The sequence below is a fragment of the Acanthaster planci genome, linkage group LG06 (genome assembly GCF_054643075.1).
Source record: "Acanthaster planci isolate LZ-2023a linkage group LG06, COTS_SCS, whole genome shotgun sequence".
NCBI lineage: Eukaryota > Metazoa > Echinodermata > Asteroidea > Valvatida > Acanthasteridae > Acanthaster > Acanthaster planci.
Genome location: NC_141782.1, coordinates 19,302,609 through 19,322,926, shown reverse-complemented (window position 1 = coordinate 19,322,926; position 20,318 = coordinate 19,302,609). Strand labels below are relative to the sequence as shown.

The 20,318-nt window shown below is 40.9% G+C and overlaps 1 protein-coding gene across 6 annotated transcripts; it reads right to left on the bottom strand.

Moving 5' to 3' along the window:
• Window positions 1–1,881: 1,881 nt before the first annotated feature.
• On the bottom strand, window positions 1,882–18,945 carry LOC110981330 (beta-1,4-galactosyltransferase 6-like). 6 transcript variants are annotated; one of them, XM_087138179.1, is made up of 11 exons: window positions 18,197–18,945; window positions 16,416–16,654; window positions 11,937–12,002; window positions 11,728–11,796; window positions 11,510–11,578; window positions 11,000–11,092; window positions 9,012–9,292; window positions 7,398–7,514; window positions 6,690–6,877; window positions 6,140–6,379; window positions 1,882–3,965 (listed from the first exon to the last, which is right to left on the bottom strand). In XM_087138179.1, exons 2-11 carry the CDS (start codon window positions 16,453–16,455, stop codon window positions 3,833–3,835), a joined length of 1,296 nt encoding a protein of 431 aa, XP_086994305.1. In that variant the 5' UTR covers window positions 16,456–16,654; window positions 18,197–18,945; the 3' UTR covers window positions 1,882–3,832. The 6 variants fall into 6 exon arrangements, with proteins under 6 accessions (XP_086994305.1, XP_086994306.1, XP_022094520.2 ...); XM_087138180.1 differs by lacking the exon at window positions 11,728–11,796 and having other exon boundaries at window positions 11,510–11,575; XM_022238828.2 differs by lacking the exon at window positions 16,416–16,654.
• Window positions 18,946–20,318: the final 1,373 nt, after the last annotated feature.

Sequence of the window (20,318 nt, the reverse complement as noted above, 5' to 3'; positions counted from 1 at the left end):
TCATTGATTTAAATGAAACTTAGCAACATAGTTATCCCCAGAAATGATTCATTTATAAAGTAAGAAATTTATGCCAGGATTCAATCTTTTACATGGCAAGCTTGGTTTTTTTTGGGGGGGGGCGTCATAATATTATAACATATACATATAATCGGCATTATGTTGGTGTTTCGCGGATCGCATCGACCGAAGACAAATTGAGCAATTTTTTGTGACCGGTCGACTATTCTAGTCACCTGGTCCCTCCACTTCTGTAACATTCCCTATCACTTCCAGACTTCAAAATTCTTCTTTCTACCATGTACCTCAAGAACAGACTTGTACTATTTAACGTAATTAGATGCAGCCTTGTGTTGTAGAGCGCCCTCTCTTTTATAAGCCTTCACTTTATACACTTGATATAAATAGCTGTGTATAAAGTGAAGGCTTATAAAAGAGAACTTCTCTACTAACTGCATGCCGGAAAATGCACCTAAGAGCAATTCATATCCACTAAACCACTCAGAGTAGCCACGTAATTACAACCTCTACAGAAAAAAGCTCATCATTCATGCTGAACGCAACCCCCGTACCTTCTCATCCTTAACAATTCGATGCAGTTGATGAGATTTCTGTTCAGTTACTAGGATGCAGTGGTGCACCTGTGTAGGGAATAACTTAAGAGACAGTCTTGATGCATCGTGATAACCCACTAACGAATCACAGAACTTATGACCCACTGAACAGCTTCAGCTCAGACTTTCAAGTGGTGAGGACAGTTTGCAGATGGGTTCGAAACATTGGGACCAGAGAGAACAACGTTGCTATTAAGCTCGTACAATGTTAGAATTTTACAGGGTGTCCCCTCCATCATAATTATTCACATCATGTTTAAGCGTTTGCCCAAACTTAACGGCGATGTCAGCGAAGGCAAACTTCCGCTTGTCGCGTTTTTTTTAAAGAATTCCCGAGACCTCAGCGCATGCCAGCAATAATAACACATTTCTTATATAGCGCATCACATAGCACATCTCGATGCGCTTCACAGTAATATTATGAAATAAAGCAATTAATGAAACAGATGAGTTTTAAGTAGTGACTTAAATTCGTTTTCATTTTTGACAGTTCTGATATGGTGTGGGAGAGAGTTCCACAGCGATGGTGATGCATACCTTAATGAACGATATCCATAAGTCTTAGTGCGAGTGACACGTGTACTGAGCAGCAATGTTGAACTAGAACGGAGGGTGCGTTGTGGCTCGTATACTTGAATAAGTTCACGGAGGTTTGCTGGTGCTGAACCATGGATGCATTTGTGAGTGAGGAGTAGAATCTTGACAACGATTCGCTCATTGACAGGTAGCCAGTGAAGGCTGCGAAGAATAGGAGTTATATGCTGCCTAGATGATGAACGGGTAACAAGTCTGGCGGCTGAATTCTGAATGCGCTGAAGTTTCACAATAACACATGCTTTCAACGCGGTGGCTGATGCGCTCGGCCCAAGAAAAAAGTTTTCGTTCGAAGCTTTTTCCCCCGAGTGGCAAACGTTGCCACTGCGCCACGAATGGCCAAAGTCATTGGTTAAATGGCCGCACGGGAAAGCTATATGCTTCCACTATCGTTCACGAATGAACTTTGGCGAAGCAGATAGCTTTCGTGTGCCAGGCTTTTGGGATGACTAACCTTTTTCGAAGCTTTCAACGACCTCGAGTAACGCACCCTTCGTCCTGAAGGGAGTAAACAGTTTATGAGCGTTAAAATCTACCGGTAGTTATCAAAACGAGCTCTCCCGTAAGTTTGAATTTGGGGAAAGGTTGGACGACAGGTTAAGGAAATTCTTAAGATTGGAGCTAGAGCAGGAAAATAGAATACAAATAAAGAATTTTCAGTCCTTCGAGATAATTAAAAATAAATTGCCTTTTATCTCGCATTGTCTTACTTGAAATATTATGCTGAAGTCAAGATAGTACACAAACTAATGGAAATATGTTTTTATTTAACAATTTAAAGTCCCAAACCTTGCTATTTCAGTATACTTTTTCACGCATTCTCAAGAGTAAGGATGTTAATTAAGACTATGAAATTATTAAAGTTTGAGTTGATTCACTACATATTAATTTTCTTTGCTGCTTAAAATCAAGAACACAGGAAGTCGATTAATTTCAGTTAAAAAGTAAAATCGAAAAAAAAATAACTAAAGTACAGACAAAACGGAACTTCAATGGATAGCGCTAACCTTCAATTTGCAAAGAAAACTAATTAACAACAACCTTAGAGCTATAAGCAGAATTCAACCACCTTAGGTTTGTGCGTCCACAGAATGCTGTATCCATGATATACATCTCAAGTCTCTGTACCCTGTGCACTCAATACCTCTTAATTACTAGCTACCCTTACAATTCTGTGTACTTGGTATTCATTTTGTGAGCTTTATTTCCATGGGAGCAGTATGATCAAACACAACTATTAATAAGTCATAAAAACCGTTGAAGAAACCAACGGTGGTGGATCTTTCTTTTTCTTATTTGACATTCTTCACAGTTTTAAGTTCCTTCTGGGGTAGCCTTATGAAGAAAAGTGTTCATTTGAAACCACTGCTCAGAGAGGGAACTCTTCCTTTTCAAGTTTTTTTTCTCCTGAACCGGTAAACCCAGACTTTGCTCACTCAAACAGTTCTGTGAAGGAGTTGTTCCTCCCCTTATTCCATGTGCTCATCCACGTGGAACACATGAATCAGCAGAACATCAAGAAACTGCCTGTACACAAATCAATGCAACATTTGAAGATTTTCTCCCCAAATAAGGCCACGTAAAAAAATGGTGATCATCCCCGCCTGACCCTCCAAAATTCCTCCGACGCACTTTGTTTTTATATATTCCCCCAAAACAGGGGGGAAATGATTCCAACCTTACCCTTCGGTCTGAGAATTCGCGCATTCCCATTTCTTTTTTTTTTTATTGGTTTTTAGTCTTAATACATAGTATAAATACACGTACAAGGTTCCTGTTATAATAAGGTAATAGATAAAGCCCCGAGAACCTCTTAATATCAGCGTTCGACTGTATAGTATTTGCATAGAATTTCCATCATTTAAACACATGTGGACATTACTCACACATACACAAAAAACAACAAAACTCCACCTCCCCTTACCTTCCATTTATGGGCAAAAAGGATGATCACCCATTTTTTTTTTTACATGGCATAACATCGACTTTTTCTTACGACCATATAAATTCTCACTAGCATAAAAACCACAAGGGCACCCAGGATATCTTCATGTAGCAGAACAAGAATTGAATATGAGACAATCAAAACTATTGAATAAAAAAAAAGTATCAAAAACCGTTGTCGCACAAACAAAAACTTCATTGCATAGACCCAATGAGGACAATTTCAAGGGCACCTTCAGTGGTCAAGATTTTTTGGTAATATCCATCACTGATTCAGCCATAGCTAGCTGCTTCTGTTCATGCTTAAGGACTATCGCAGTTTGGTGGAACGTTCCCTGTGAAAGGAAGAGACAATTTCCAATTTACAGGGAAAGAACTGCGTGGAAGTGGCTTTGATTCGACGACTGCCAATTTCAAAGTGGTGAGCCTCACAATTCTTTGGCCCTTGGAAAAATATACCCTGTCCCCCCCTTCAAAGGATTCTAGATCTGTCCTTTTTCATCTATCATGTAAAATGTAATCTCAATCCATCGTCAATATCAGCCAGGCGCCATTCTGGTCTGCGTACAAATAGAATATTTTCCAACATTTGATTTTGCATATATACAGTGCCTACTGACCAACGTGGTCAACGTGTTCTGATTCATGATTGACAGTAGACATGCCAAATGGATCTCAATTCACTTCATAGGCTGTATGTCCACTGAGATGTTTGTGTATAACGTGTGAAGCTCCAACTGAGGCATCTTATACATCAGGTTGTTCAACCCATCAGTCTTGAATCGGCTTTGTGCTTTCCTTAAAAACTGTCGACTGTAAAAGAGAAAGAGATTGAATAATTGACAGTGGTTGAAACCTTGGCTTATTTTGGAGCAATACATTACAGGGCAGCTGATGCTCATAATTGAACGTAAACGCAAACCTGTACCTTTTAAAGTATATTTGCAAATCTGCACTTTAATTTTGACAAACTTTGGCAAACTGTGCTGTTTTGTGATGCCATGCCAAGTTCCCTGTTTCGAAAAAAAAAAAAAAAGATGGCAAGGGGGAAAAGGAAGCAGACTGGAACAAAAAGCTGCTCTGTTTTGTAGGTCTTACATTTTAATCTGCGACATTGTTTATGCCCTTGTACATGCCACACATACAGAAAGAGGAAATTGCTGATAGTTGTGAGCAGTTTATCCCTCCCCGGCCCCACCTCTGAAGATTTGGAAGGATTTTGTCACGAACGATTCCTGATAATGCTATGTCAGCTAGAGCTTGAAATATTGTGCCAACTTTTCTTTGAAATGGACCAAAGGCATTCCTGCCTTACATTTTTTCACATAGCTGGATATTTGATCTGCCCTGTTTAGTACCAGGTCATGTGCAGAATGGGAATGTTTGTCTGGTGCTAGTTATTCACAATGGCCAGCTAATGGAGAAAGTTGGTACAAAACCATTGGTTCAATAGCACAATCCATATACATGTACATACATCAACGATAGAGGCATACTGGGTGTGTGTCTACCAGTGCCACCATAGATACTGCAGCAACATGCACATGCACAGTGTGGCCAAAGAGCGGACGAATGGGGCTTTTCACTACACTACTGGAAACATCACACATTTTATATTTTTAGGGGAAATCTTTTGGGAAAAAAATTTAGAGGCGAAATTTAGTCGAATTTGTAGCATCCATGAAAAAATAAAAATCGTGCATTTCATGCTCTGTTTTTCTCCCCAACTTTCTCCAAGTAAATGAGTTATTTTAACATCAAAATGCCCATTCCCAGTAAGGAGGAAAGACCCACAAAGGTTTGGTAAACTATGGTTGGTATGTTCTCTTGGCAGTTTCGGCAAATGGACAATGTAAATATAGCAATGACAAACAGGTACCACATGTTATCGATTGATTCAATGCTTGATATCGAATACATGTATCACAAATTCCAAACCTCTGTTTTTTCAATAGCTGAATGCTTCTTTCCATGATCAATGTCTCAGTGTGTCGAATATCAATACCTTGAGGAAGAATATTGCTTGAAAGTTTTGCTAAGATTAGGGATCAACGGATGATCGGATTGAAATATCTGCCAACTGAACAGGAGTTTCACAAGGTTTGCTGCTTCCATGAGTCCATACTGCAGCTTTTCGGACACAGTATGACTTCAGGAAAACTTTGGGTATTTTTACAACATTCGTTGTTTATTTTTATGACGGGTTTTGCCCTTACCCAACGTATGTATTGATAAACACTGTATGCTCAGTGCTTGTCCGAGAGCTTGCGAAAAAAGTCACAAGCTTACTCAGGTGGGTCTCGAACCCACGACCTCCTGCTTACTAGTGCAGACGTTTAAACCACTCGACCACCAAGCTTGCCGGGGTCGGCTGGCTGGTCCGAGTCAGATGAAGCAGCGAACTATTTTTCAAGATGTATTTTTGCGTTGGGGAGATGTTAATTTATATAAAACTGATTTTGCCCTAACCCAACGTATATATTAATAAACACTGTATGCTCAGTGCTTGTCCGAGAGCTTCCAAAGAAAACATACATCTTGAAACATTCGTTGTGCAAAAATCAAAGCGTGCCCGTAACTTACTCTTGACATCCAGCCTAAAAAAAAAGAACACCAGGAAAAAAGTACACAGGCTTCTGTTGATATGTTTTTGAATAGTTATTCGCATAAAGGGAAATGTATTTTGCTTTCCTCTCCTATCACAGCTTGCGAGAGTAACCAAACGATTCCTGTGGCCAATCTGTTTGGATCCAAGGCCCTTAATCCACAAACTAAATGGCCTAGGTAAACCATACAAGAGGATGTCTCATGTATAAAGCATAGTCGGCCATGTAAGGGCGGCCATGCGCCAACGCACATGAATGGAATGTGTTGGAGCTGGCATGCTTTGGCTAGCCTTTTTTTTAAATAAAAAAAAAAGCTGATCCATTCATGAATAACCCATCATAATGTCTAAACTCATGATTATGTCACTCACAAATACTCACTTGGCTTTTTCGAGTTCACCCAGTCGCGTCTTGATTTTGTCGTGGTTCAGGCTGATAGCCTTGTAATACCCCACTTTGCCTAGGCGGCGGGGTTTTTTCAGGCCCGCCATTCGGGTTCTAAGCTCAAGGTCGTCGTCCTCGCAACACCAGCCCTGGTAGACATTACCTAACCCGTTGATCTGCCTGAACTGCGCTGTCGTAAAGCCGTTCACACCGCCGAAGGATGTCGAGTAAGGAACCCTATGGTGTAATGCCAACAGAGAATGGTTAACAGCATTATGGAAAGTTACTGACGGAAAATGTTTACATACACAATGAATGCTCATTAAAATGAGTTGTGACAAAATGACGATGTAAATTGGGGTGGAATTGGCCCGACTGTTTTTCGGTTTAACTATAAAAAAGGATGCAATATTGTCGTATAATTACAGGGCACGCAAGCAAGGTAAGGTAATGCATACGTAATTTTCCTTTGAATTCCCTACTCTGACCTTGTCGGTGCCCTCCAATGAGACATTTCACAGACTCTGCTTTCCATGTGGTGGTTTACCTGTAATTCCGGTTGTCAGCTCCACTGATGAAATGACGAGGGAGGTCCACACATCCGTAGTAGTTGAACTCACTTTGTGGGAGGTGGTCAACATCGTGGAAGATGAAACAGTCCCACTGGGTGAATCTCAGGGCTTCCAGGTAGCCCACGTTGAGCAGCATTCCACGGTTGAAGGCATTATTGTTCGCCTGAATCAGATTTGCAAGTAAACAGTCAACTCATAACGCATACAGAAACTTCTCTAGCATACAGACGAATCGGGATGCAACGGTTACGCTATCACTGAGCATTCCAAATGGCTCTTTTCACTGGAGTGGGCACTTTTTCATCCATTATCGTACAGGTACTACGGCTAAATCTCAACAGGTTTTAAAGACCACAAATTCGCTAACTGTGAGCTTTTCTCTCTTATCTGTGTGAAATGGAAAAGTTGTTGGCTGTCACAGAAGTCACTGTCCTTAGTGTCCTCCACACTCCACTCCACAGAGCAATATATTTAAGCAGATCCTTTCAAATACAAGGAGCGGTTGGAAAAGTTCTCTTTGGAAATCCCAATGAAGGGGATCGCGAGCCATCGCCTAGCTTCGCTCTCTTGCTTGGCAGTTTGGAAAGACCATCAAGCTATCTAGAGTTTTTATGTAGATATCAGTCACTTTTCTTGACCTCTTTTCAGCTCTAATCAATACAAGCAGCACCCTCGGGCCTTACCTGGTTCACGATGTAGATAGCGAATTCCAGACGTTGTTTTTGCAGAAACGGAATCATGTACCGCAAGAACAGTGATAGCTGAATGGTGCGGTTTCTGTAAGGCACAACAATGGCGACCTGTGAAATGCAACAGGAAAAGACAACAGGAAAAAACAGAATTACTTACCAACACAACTAGTTTGCAGTTTCGACCTTGACATTACATTAGTAATATAGAGACCATAAAACACCGTGGATACATGGACAAATCTGTTCTTCAATGAACTACACATGTGTACGATTGTCAACCTAAATTGTAGTGAATGTATGTTTTTTTTCCTTGCGGCCTCTCAAGTGGATGGACCATTTACGACTACCAAGGAAAACCGTACGCTGCCCTTCCTCTGACCGACTTCTCATTAACTACTCTGACCTCTCATACTAGGCTTGAAATCCATGATAAAAATAATTGAAGGACTGAGGCCTGCTACGGAGTAAATCAGACTTTATTCCTAACTCTGTAATGTGATGCTGATTGATAAACTATATGAATAAATGTATAGTTATTGCCGCAAACAGCCTGAGATGCTGAAAGCGCCATTGAAAACAAAACAAAACTGTGATTCTACTCCAGCAGAAAGCTTTAGCTTTGTTCGTTCACCAAAATTCACCTCAAGTTTTGGAATGTTACTGTTCTAATCTATCCCCGTACCTTGTTATTTGCTCTTGGTTATGTTATTTCCTATATTTCCTTTTCTTTGATGATTCACTGTTGGGCAATAAGCATTCAAGCAAGCAAGCAGCCCTCTCCTAAGAGATGTTCTCAAGGAGTAAAATTTGGGTTCACAGTGTGAACAGAAAAACCTATAAACTGCCCAGTGTCTTCCCTGATTGACATGACCAAAGCAGACCTCCCTGTTGTTGGGGAAGGAATGAGCAATTCTAAATGCTAAACAAGCACACTTTTCAGTGCATTTAAACCCAAAAAGATGTCAAACTATTTTCACCATTGAAGAGTATAAGGTTGCACAAAAAAATTTTCCAAGAAGAAGTTTATCAATGGACCCAACGAGGAAAGAGATCTTAACAGGTAAAATAGGGATAAACTCTTTCAGGGGGCCACTTTTCCAAATCCCACTTAAATGCAGGTTTCTGCATTTTCTTAGCAATGGAGTCAAAAGGGGACAATCAAATTGGCCATAACTTAACCTCTTAATGCCCATAATGGTGCCCTTTAAAAAAAACACATGAGTAAATACCAAACAGTTAATTTGCCATTTTCTCTTGAAATGAAACTTCATTCACATTTCCACATTCCTGTTTGCCATTAACGAGCATCAGGTGCCAGCATTTGTGCCAAGTTCCTGCACATCTTTCTTATGAATGTCACTCACTAAAATGCGCTCAATAAAGCAAAGCAAGAATATGAGAGAACTGACAAGGGGACAAAAAGCATTTTATTTTATGTTGTTTTGTGATGACATTCCGCCTGGGCTCGCGAATATGGAAATAATACAAAAGAGCAAAACAGGCTTTAAACTACTCTAAAAAAGCTGAGATAGACACAAAAAGGTCCGTCTCAACTTAATCAAATACAATTTGTACTACACGAGTCCTTGAGGGGTCTTCATGTACCTTCCATCTTGGTATGCAGTCAGCTGGCCTCCAGTGTCCTCCTGGTAGATAACGGTAGTCCCCATTCTGGACAGCTCTGGGAGACAAACCGTCGATGAGGTGGACAGAGCCTGCCGATGACGACCCATCTGGGGTGTGCACTCCAGCCCCTCTCAGGCCTGGCAAGTCGTGGTTGCTGATCGATACAATCTCCCGGATCAACTCTGGATGGCCAGGAAAGAAAAATCTCTCTAGCTCGTCCATCGGCAGGCCACTCATCAGATTCATCGGCCGATCCTCCACTTAACACATCGATCACAAACAAGATAGAAGAATACAACATTAGATTTTACAAATTGGTAAGTAGCTCATGAATCTAATGGAGACAAAATTAGTACCTCCGAATATGCCTATTTTTTCTGTTCATGATGCTGACCGTTGTTAACCACATGCTGCCGGGTGCTTTTAAAAATGCAGTGCACACATATGGGCGAGTTTCAAGATTTTCAGTTTTCAAAATTCTTCAAAAATTCATCATTTCATTTAATGGACGTTACACCCACAGGAATGACTGTGAATTTGGTGGCTACTCTAAGCTGGCAAGTACCATCATTGACTCCTGAATATTTCAGCCAGGCCTGCCGCCCTGTAAAGACAGCCAAAAATTGTAAGGTGTTCCATAATTTCCTTTGTACCCAGTGAATGCGAGTGGCATCTTTCCAAATGCGGCTGAATCAGCATGCAGCGGCACTGTCCTGGAGCACTTTTGTCCATGGTGCTAATCTGTGGGCGCTATGCCCAAAACAGCGGTATACTTTTTAAAAACAGTGACGGTTACCTTTGAAAAATGCAAGCCAAAAAATGATGGCAATTCCCAGCAACGGGTATTTTGTTCCAATCGAGTACGGTCTTTTGTTACACGGACAAGCTCTTTTGTCCCATTTCGGGCACCCCGGCTCTGTGTATAATCCCATGGTGCTTGAAACGAGGTTCCCCGGCAGCAAGTGTAGAAACAGATCTCGCGATAACTGCAAAGGCAAGGCTGAGGTTTTTTCACCCATTCCATACATGCCATATAGATTTGAATTTAATTGGAGGAACTGCAGGGGTCGAAATTAACTTTTTTCCTGGTAGCCAGCAGGACCAGTGCTTCCAAATTTTCACTGGTCCTGCTGAAAGTTCTGTGAATTAACTTGCAGAAAACCTCTTGAAACATCGATGTCTTTTCGACCGGCAGTCTTAGGGTTGCATTCATGACGTGTACGGCCGACGTAAAGTGGACATGTACGGTGCATTCAGCACATGTACAGTACAGACTGGTTTTGGTTCCTACATTTCCAATACGCATTCTTTTGCATGGGCGCAGTGCAGCGAGAACCAGAGCAGCTGCGTTTAATGCACTGAGCTTTACGCACTTGTTTCACAACTGCGATAGGGAAACGTGAATTGAAACTCGTGAAAATAACGGGTTTTTTCTTAAAATAAGCATTTTAACGTGAGACAAGGTTATTGAAAGATGTTTGTGAAGATAGAAAAGACATCAGATTTCAACTGGCCCACCAGACACCAGTTTTATTAGATCAGCTGGTCCGCCAACTTTTTTAATGACCTCGGGCCAGCGGACCACCGTTAATTGCAACCCCTGAACTGATTTCAGAAAGATTTTTCAAAATAAGAAATGCACGCTTCAGAAACTTAAGGAAGTAGGCCTAAGATGCTTTTGGCCAGTGAAAACAGAATCTTAGAAATTTCACTTCTAAAACTGACAATCATTTTGTTCCATTAGAGAATCCTAGAAAAGATGACAACAGTGAGGGAACTACACTTCTATGAACACCATACTGAAATTTTTGCCAGTGCACTAGTAATAATAATAATTGACATATGCAGGGGAATATGTGATATTGTTATCCAATACTGTGATATAGCCTGTTTGCAAATTATATAGTTTTTAATACAATCGCAAGTATTACACAATGCTGGAAAAGGTTTTGTTCAGCTCAGCTTACCTAGACCAGGTATGTTCTCCAGCTTCGGACATTCAGATAACGGCTTTTTGATGGTGTGCTCAAGTGCAGCTTCATGCACGTGTAGTGACATTTCTTTATGGACATATAGCACATAATGCAAGACAGTAAAACAAAATGCATACACACAAGTGATAAATCTTAGACTGCCTGTAACCTGTTCAAAGGTTGACAACGAGACACAACAAAAATGAAACCAAAAGAATTACCAAATTGCGAAAAAATACTTTTGGAAATGTAAGCAATTTGAACTATTAAAACGCACAGCTGTCGTATTGGTTCCCCGTGCAAAACTCCCACACCTGATGCAAGTGTTGAATTTGTTAAGAGGTTGCCAAGGCGACCCCATTGATAACGGTAATTTATTATTGCTTTTTTGGCATTGCCAGCTGTTCATCCAGCAATAAACCAGCCACTGGCCCCACAGCATTTCACAGCCAACCTTGCCTAGACCTGTAGAGGAATGAAGGTATTAGCATTGTCGATACTTACTCGATCCGATGACGGGCGGGCGGTCATTTCTATTGCTGACAGGGATGGCAGGTCCAATCGATAACTCTGCTTAAACAAACACAAAATAAACCAGAAGCCAAAATATCACCATAACGATGTTCAAAGCAATTATCTTGCTTCCTATTTCTTAAAATCTGAATATGCTTTGCTTTCCCAAAACTATCTCCATTTCCTTAATTTGTAAGTTTGCCACTTACTCGATCCGACGACGGGTCGCAGGTCACTTTCATTGCTGACTGGGTTGGCAGGTCCAAAAATCGATGACTCTACCAACACAAAAAGCCAGAGCAAACTGTCATCATAATGACGTTCACTGCAATTCCTTCGCTCCTCATTTCTTAATATCTGAATATGCTTGCTTTCCAAAAACTATTGCATTTCCTTTATTTGTAAGTTGGCCACTCACTCGATCCGATGATGGGCCGCAGGTCACTTTTATTGCTGACAGGGTTGGCAGGTCCATTTGGTGACTCTGCTTAGACAAAAGAAAAAGGTCAGGTCAAAGCGAAAATAACATCATCATGACATTCACAGCAATTTGTTTGCTTCCTATTTCCTAATATCTCAACATGCTTTGCTTTCCCCAAACTATCTGCATTTCCTTTATTTTGTTTACTTTTTCGAAAACAAAAAAATAAACCAGGAACAAAAGTGCATAAAAAAGGTGCTTGCGCTTACAGATCTTTTTAAAATCTGAAATGCGCACTAGGAAAAAGTGCTCATGTACACTGTATACTTCATTCTTTTATAATTGAGGAAGTGATGAACATAGAAAGTGTGAGAACAAGGAGCAAATGGAGAGTACCCAAGTGTAACGTCATTTATAACCAGAAGTGCGAATGGAGTACGCATGCGTTGGTTCAAGCGTTTATTCTCTCACCGATGTCCTCACAAAGATTATTGTACGTGTGACATACATGTATTCGCTTTGGTAATAAATAATTGTACCATGCCGATCAGTCGGTAAAAATCTTGATACCACATCCCACCTAGGCAAGGGTGTAAAGAAAGAACAATGAACGGAAGAAGTCTAGAATGCCGGTAGCCCATAACTGCCCTTGTGGATTTAGATAGCTGTGTAAGGGTGTGGTACCGGTATGTACATACATGTGTGTGCTATGAGGGGGCATCTCTCTTCCAGCATGTGATGAAAGCCCAAGGCCAAATCTGTTGATGTTTTGCATAAATTTCTGGGTAGTGCAAATCCAGGCATGTGATGTGTGAAAGGTTATTTTTTCAACTTTGATATATTTTTCTCACTCCACACTCTGATTACTTCCCCACTTGTCCTTGAGAGTACTAGTGAGAATTCCATAGGGTCCTGTCCATTGGTAACGGAAGGGTAAGGCTTGATGTGTCTAAACACACATATCCGGCAAGGTTGTTGCAGTGCTGTGAGAGTCCTCGTGTAAGGCCAAAAAAGTCTTTTGTCTCTGGTCAGTGTGCGCATCAATTTCAAGCATGCGGGTTAATTTTATTTTTCCCTGTGAGAGCTGCAACAGTGCCCTTTATTGTTGCACTGCCTAAACATTTTTGCGGGTAGCTCAATCTTTTACTCAGGGCAATATGTCTTGACGAGATCGATGTTGAACAATGAAAGCAGACTGTGGATACAAAGTTGCTTTTTGGGGGGGCCTAATTAAATATAATGGGGTCCGAATGGCAGCTAACCGCTGACATGAACAATGAACAATGTTCTACATGTAAGTGTTGGAACTCCACACGTTTTCACATGGCGGTGTAACAATAGTGAAGTGCTGTTTCAAGTAAGACTGCAGCACATCGCTTCTTGTGCATGTTCGTTTGTTTTTAACACATTGACTGCCGCGCATACATGTCATTTCAAGGGGGCATTCCCATTTGCCAAGCATTTCATGCATGTGCGTATATACATGTACTTGTAACTTTCAGGTATTATATCTGTTGGAACATGAGCATTTTACAGATGTACGTCCTCCACACTGCCATCAGCGTACATGTATTTGTTGCGTGTTCGGTGACATCACTGTATTCAATTTACATTACAATAGCCTTTCATTTCCTGTGAGTACATGTACATGTATACTCACAGTGGAAGAGTCCGGTGTAGTGTGTACATATGACTACAAGTATACTCCTCTACGGTCGGTCGACAGTCAACATGTTAAACACTGGCCCTGTTTAATGTTTAGTGGTGAGGTATTGGTACAATTTCTCTTTAAGTACTAAATTTCTATGGACAAATAATACTGCATTTCAAAAGACTGAAAGCAAGAGCAATACAATGAAATATTGCACAGATAATGCACCGACATTTTGTGCACTTAACATATGTTGTGTACTGGTAGTACAAAACCATTACAATATGTGAAATAGATCCCATAATATGGTAATACAGTAAATGAGCCAAGAGGTCAGGCCTCAGGTGAGGGTTAAAGGCCAAGTTATGGTAAAGGTAAGAGTTACATGTAGCTCAAAGCTCCCTTTCACCAGTTCACAGCAAAGAAACAGGTGGAAGGTGACTGATAAAGTCACATCTCTTGGATTAACCTCTCATAAATGCTCATATCTTTTTTCACCAAATTACCTCAGACTCTCTGAAGTTTCATTAAAGGACCAGACTTTTTTATTTTCCGTTTTTATTTTTTATCCAGTCGTATCGTAAATTTGCAGATAAACAACGACGCCATCTGTCTGCTGTTATGATGCCGTTCTGATATACATGTAAGATTATGCATAAATGTAAATTCACACATTACATTGTATGCGGTATATGTACATGTCTGCATCATGAACACTGCTCCTTAACTGGCATCCCCATGGTGTCTCAGAGGCTGTTTTTGTTATTTTAGTTTAATTACAATGAATGCACAAAAGGTAAACTCAAGCCTATCCCATCGATACAAAGCTCTTGCCCTCTGAGGATGCATCAATGCATAACCTTTATAGTGTCATAGGGTGTACATGTAAGCCCCCTCCCCTTCAAATTTCCATGGCTGGGCAGTCATCCCCCCATCCATCAATTTCCACAACTTTACGCCACTGCAATCCTTGCTCTTCATTATTGTATTCTTAATAATACAAGATTCCTGTTCTACGTGCAGCAAGGTAATCTGCAAAGTACGAAGGAACTCTAAAAAATGAGGTTTGACAGTACTGGGGTCATCAAAGTGAGAATGAAAACCAAGATAGTGAGCTCATGAGACAGACATTGATGCTCTACGCCAATGGGGGGCACAATGGCAAATGAGTTTTAATTCAACAAAATGTCATGTGGTGCATGTTGGTGACAAGGTTAAGCCCATCGCATATGCGTACACCATGAATGGAAATTCGCTTCTGAAACACTGAACCACTATCTGTACCTCGGAGTGGAGATTTTTTTAGCAAAGATATCAACTGGGCATGCCACTCAGAAAAAAGTCACAAGCAAAAGCAAACAAAGTCTTGCATCCTCTCCAGAGAAAAGACCACTTGCAAAGCACTGCAGTCAAGGCAACAATCTACCCTCATCAGACTGAAGCGAGAGTATTGTGTGTGCCTTAATTTAACATGGAATCCTGTTCACAACACCAAGGCATCTCTGGAGAAAACGCTGAGCTTTTTGCTTCCTCTAAAATGACTAAAGCAGGGAAAAAATCAGGAGCCACAAACATGCAGTCAGACCTCAAGACAGTTGTCACACCAGAATGAGCTCAATCTCCACTTTCAAGAAAGTTCAAATTACTCAATCAAATATCAACTGCTATTAACATTATAAACTCCATGACGGCAGAATGCTAACCAGGCCTCATATCTTAGAAACTCCACCATTTAAAAAGAACTGTTATAAGTTATCCTATCACAAACAACTCGTGAGTTGAATATCCTCCCTCCAAACATTACAACTTTATCTGACATGAAATTATTATTTGATAAGAGAGATTGGATCAAATAAAAATGGATGAAGTGGTTAAAAAAAAACCAGCTTTGCATTTCAACAACTATCTGGTGCTGTTTGGATCTCCAGCAAAAGCAAACACTCGCTGAACTACAGCCACATCCAAATCTATGAGGAAGTTTTTAAAAAAAATGACATAATTTTTTGTGCTTATGCTCAACCACTGAGCATAAATCAGGAGTGAGATGGGGGGAGGGAACCAAAATATCCACAAATCAATCATCGGCATAGTGTCTATACGGTCTGTGCACCTCTTAAAATAACCCAGTTCTCGTCTTCTACATATCAACTCTTATATGTACATGTAAGAACAGGAAACTAAAACCAAACAAAGCTTCCGGATCCATCCATTTGATAAGGTATTGGGCATCCATGCAGAACCCAACCTTTTGATCTGGTTCATTCCTCCAAGTCTGTTGGCTTGCTCTGTGGTTTAACTAGGGACATGGTCGAATGTTAAAATGTGAAAATACAGAGACATGCACGTACTGAGACTTCAAGTACAAAAACATGCAAAACAAATCCAGCGATCCAGAAATCAGCTTTCAAGGTTTCAATTTAACTGAAAAAGGACAGCTTCTTCATGCAAGATTTTGGGTTGAGCTTTTTACTACTCTCCCATTCCATTAAATATTCTCCCTGGCTATGTCAGGGAGAATAAATTCTTTCTACAAGAATGGAAATTAAACCAAACATGTTACATGTACATTCTGAATTTCATAACTGAAGCCATTTTTTCTTTACATATTACCCCACTGAAGATCAGTTAATTGTAAAACTGTTGAAAAGTCAGGAAGACGGAAAAACATTTTTAATTTATGTGGTGCATCCAATGTTTTTAAAAAGGAAGTGCAACCCTAGTATATGGACAAGATAGGTCTATTTCTTTCCTTCCCAGGAATTTTTAAGGCAACTGGGTTTGTTGGTAAGATCCTTCATGGTTAAGTTGATGACTGTGGCAGTTACCCCTAAACCCTGGGATCATTGTCTGCACGGGAGCAGACATCTTGGTTCTACCAATTATGGAGGTGGGAGATTTCTAAGATCTTGCAATCTGTCACAGCTACACAGCGCAGCACATGTTGCACGCTTCACATCCTGATGGCGGTCGCACAATGAAAACAAGTTGTTTTCAACCACAGAAAATGGTTAACCCAAGATGTTGAGGAAGCTTTTCCATTTGATGGGCCCACTGCGTGTGCAATCTGGCTTGAACAGAGAGACTATCATTGGGTGAAAGCAAGAGATAAGCCCTTTTCAAGTTTCGTGTGCGCAAGCTCAGAAGACTGAACAGATGGGAACAAAGTCATAACAACAATGAGGTGTAAAACTTGGCGACTGGATGTTCACGATTGTTATTGTTGTAGAAAGTTTGTTCCCCTCTAGCTTCGTTCGCTTACTCGCGCGCGGGCGCTAAAATCAACACGGCAACGGAATGGGAAACTGGCTTATTGCTGTGCCAAAATCTCATTTTTTTCCCAAAAATACTCGGTCTCATGCTTTGAAATCTACCCCTTTTAAAAGCTATAGGTTACTCAAGTTTGCTGTCAAGGGAAAACTTCTTTGATTGAATAGCTTTGTTCCACTGTGGATCATTCACCTCTAAAGTTTGATTTAAAAACTTCATCAGCTCTAAGTCGCAAAGAATATGAGCAGTAGAGGTGCAGATCACAACTCAGAAACTGTCCCTGAATGTGGAGAAGTCCCTTTATTTGTAGACAAAATCAGTCCCCCAAAACAGAGAATGTCCCCTTAAGTTTAGATCTTACCATTGCCCTGAGGATTCTTTTATTGCCATAATTCGATTCAACAGTAGAAAACACCCAAGGCTGCCTAAAAAAACTCAGTTCCGTTTACTTAGGATTATGAGCAAGAGTATGCAATTTAGCATAAAGTGTGGGAAATGATTGTATCAGAACAATTTTTCCAAATATCAATCCTTTGCATAGGCCTACAGTTAATAAAGTGGCATGAGGCAAACTTCATAAAAACAATATCTTAAATGAATGGAAAATGTGGAAGATAAAAATGATAATAGTGCGTGGATATTTTTGACCAAAGACCATTTGGGAAAAAAGTCTCCTTTTATGGGAGCATTCTCTCTTTTGGGGGACTGGTGTTGTCCCAAAATAAAGGGAATTCTCCACATCCAGAGACAGTCCCGGAGTTGTGATCTGCACCTCTAGTACTAGTACCGATGAGGGAGTAGGCTGACTGGCTTTGAGTTCTTAAAGCAGTTTTAAGAAAGAACTTCCATATACAGATGCCACTTGACACCTCGTGCTCAAACCATCATAAGACTTGTCTTAAAATGTTTTCTTCATTCTTGGTAAATGATTCTCCCACCTAAATTGAACTTTTCTTGACATGTTTCTGCTTTCTCATGGCTAATAGTAATACTACATGTACATGCGGCTTACTAGTACTGGGAATATTTACTGGCTTTCGTATAATAAACCCCCAGAAATGTCGGGTCTGACATCGCGGGAGCGGAAAGGACATTGGACCCCACAGTTCTGGGGGTACATACATGTATAATAATATGGAACTCTTCCCTGGCCTAAGTACCATAGTACTACTACTAGTAGTGCCATGTGTACAATATGGAGGAAGAATTACTAGAAACTACAGTACCTCCATCATGTCCATGGTCATAGTGTATGGTACATGTAGGTAAGCCTACCGTTAGGCAGAACAAGAACAACTTGAGGTAAGCTTAGGCCCAGAATCATGATCTTAGTTCTTACCAGTGACCTGGATGATTAGAGAGTGGTCATCGTGCTTTCTGTTGATGACACTGACTGGCGCAGGCCGCGAGCCATTGCCGAAAAACAGCAGTCCACTCAATAGGATCAGCACCACAAGCACAACGGAGGCAAGTAACCACCTCATGCTCCGCAACACCCTCCGAGGCGGAAACATCACCAACTGTGGTGAATTGGACAGTGAAAGCTAAGTTTTGGGCATGTAACGTCTCATGCCAGTGGACTCCCTGTTACGTTACGCTGAGTCGTTACTGTAATGAAGACTGGTGTCCAAACATCACCTTGAAGTTGAACACGACACTGCACATGTACAACCACAGTCAGCAGTGCAGTGTGAACGGAACGCGCGGTCAGGATGGTAATACATGTACATGTACATGTATCGTCATGTCATGGACATGACGGAGGCTTGGTAAGCACAACTGTCGTAAGCATGCAAAAAAGTGAGTGTGCAGTCAGGCATGATCCAAACCACCCTTTTCAGCTAGCTCGTTCCGCAGTTCCCACAGACAAACGCACAGACCGCGTGCAAACTACAGGTCAAGATTTTCGTGATCTAAGCGGCGCCCGACTAAAATCAGAACTATGGGCAAATTCACCCCTTGGTATAGGGAATTTCACGCACAGTTGAAGAATTGAAGCCATTGTTCGATTGTAAAAACCCCCTCTATTTACTTAATCTGGCCCATAGGACTCAAAACATTGCGGTTGCAACAGTTGAAAAGAAGTGATACCAGTACCGAGAGCAAGAAGGTGAACGTATTTGGAAGCATTATGTAAACAAATACGGGTAATGTTACGCGCAATGCGCACTGAACGCGCTGTATCCAACGTTTCGTGCGTTCGATTAGCTTCCCTGCATTACATACTGCAAGGGAAGCCTCGAAATGAGGCGAATCGAACGCTGCAGGGTGCACCTTCGAAATGAGGCCAGAAATATGTCCGCCGAGCTCATTAATAAAAGTTATAGACTCAAAATATTCCATATTAGAGGATCCTGAGAGCCATGGAACTGAGGAATTGAAGAAATATGAGACTGGACCTCTGGGCCGGACTCGGGGCTTCCAATTCTTTGCAATTTGGATGCAATCGGGTTTGAAAGTGGCACTATTTGAGCCATTTTGCCGACGGAGGGTTTTTCAAAATGGCTACTTTTCTTGACAGGGACATTTTCTGCATTTTAGGGGTGGTCTGCTTCTGGTGAAAATTTCTCAAAAATTCATCAGTCAACCCCCCGAAAATTGAAAGGAAAATGAAAGAGGACATGTGGAACATCATTTTTCTGTGCAGCCTGAACACCTGTGAGAGTTGTGAGTATTTTTAAAATATTTGAGAAGTATGGGGATTTATCACTGTTCTTATGGGAATTTACTTTTAGGGGTGCACCCTGCAGTGTATTCGCCAAGGCATTCTGGGAAAAAGGTCAAGTCCCCGCCACGTTCCATCATGTACGTCCAAGCTCCGATAGTAAAGAACCAGCCTGAGGATGAACATAGGCCGCAAGGCTAGGCGAAGGCGCTGCATGCCTAGCTCTACTATGCGCGTGTATCTAACACATAGCGCACTGATTTGGCTCATGAAACAACCACCATTCGGTAACTCGCAACAGGGCTGCGGTATGCGCATTAGGCCCTGACGTCTGCTGATACTAATTTAAGAAATAGGCTGTAAAAATGAGGTGTTCCAGCAATGCTGGGAATACTTTTTGAATGCATAAATGTGAGGTCCTGTACATCCCAAACGTGGATGGTCAAAAGTTCTCCAAAATATCCTGCAGTTTTTTAGTAATTCCATCTCAAAGTTTGCCATAGTCTTGTATGCTATAATGCACAATACGTGTACATGTATATGTATACACCTCTAAAGCTTTGTTTGGGCACTTCCAACTTAAAAATTAGAGAACTGCGATTATGTCAAACGTTCAATATTATAAATTTTGATTTGTACTATGAATATATATGACAAATTAAGAAAAGACGGCGCATGATTTTTGTCAGGTCACACCACAGAAAGGCTTTATGTTGTTCTTAAAAGACTTTTGATCTGGTAGACACCACCATTGTTATTCTGGTCTCAAAATATTTAACAATCTGGCTTATCAGAG

Excerpts from the sequence above, each read along its gene's own strand:
- LOC110981330 (XM_022238828.2), bottom strand. The coding sequence starts at position 18,371 with ATGTTTCCGCCTCGGAGGGTGTTGCGGAGCATGAGGTGGTTACTTGCC. Across the intron at positions 12,003-18,196 it reads TCTAATCATCCAGGTCACTG|AGTCACCAAATGGACCTGCC; the intron begins GTAAGAACTAAG and ends TTGTCTAAGCAG. Across the intron at positions 11,579-11,727 it reads GCGACCCGTCGTCGGATCGA|CAGAGTTATCGATTGGACCT; the intron begins GTAAGTGGCAAA and ends TGTTTGTTTAAG.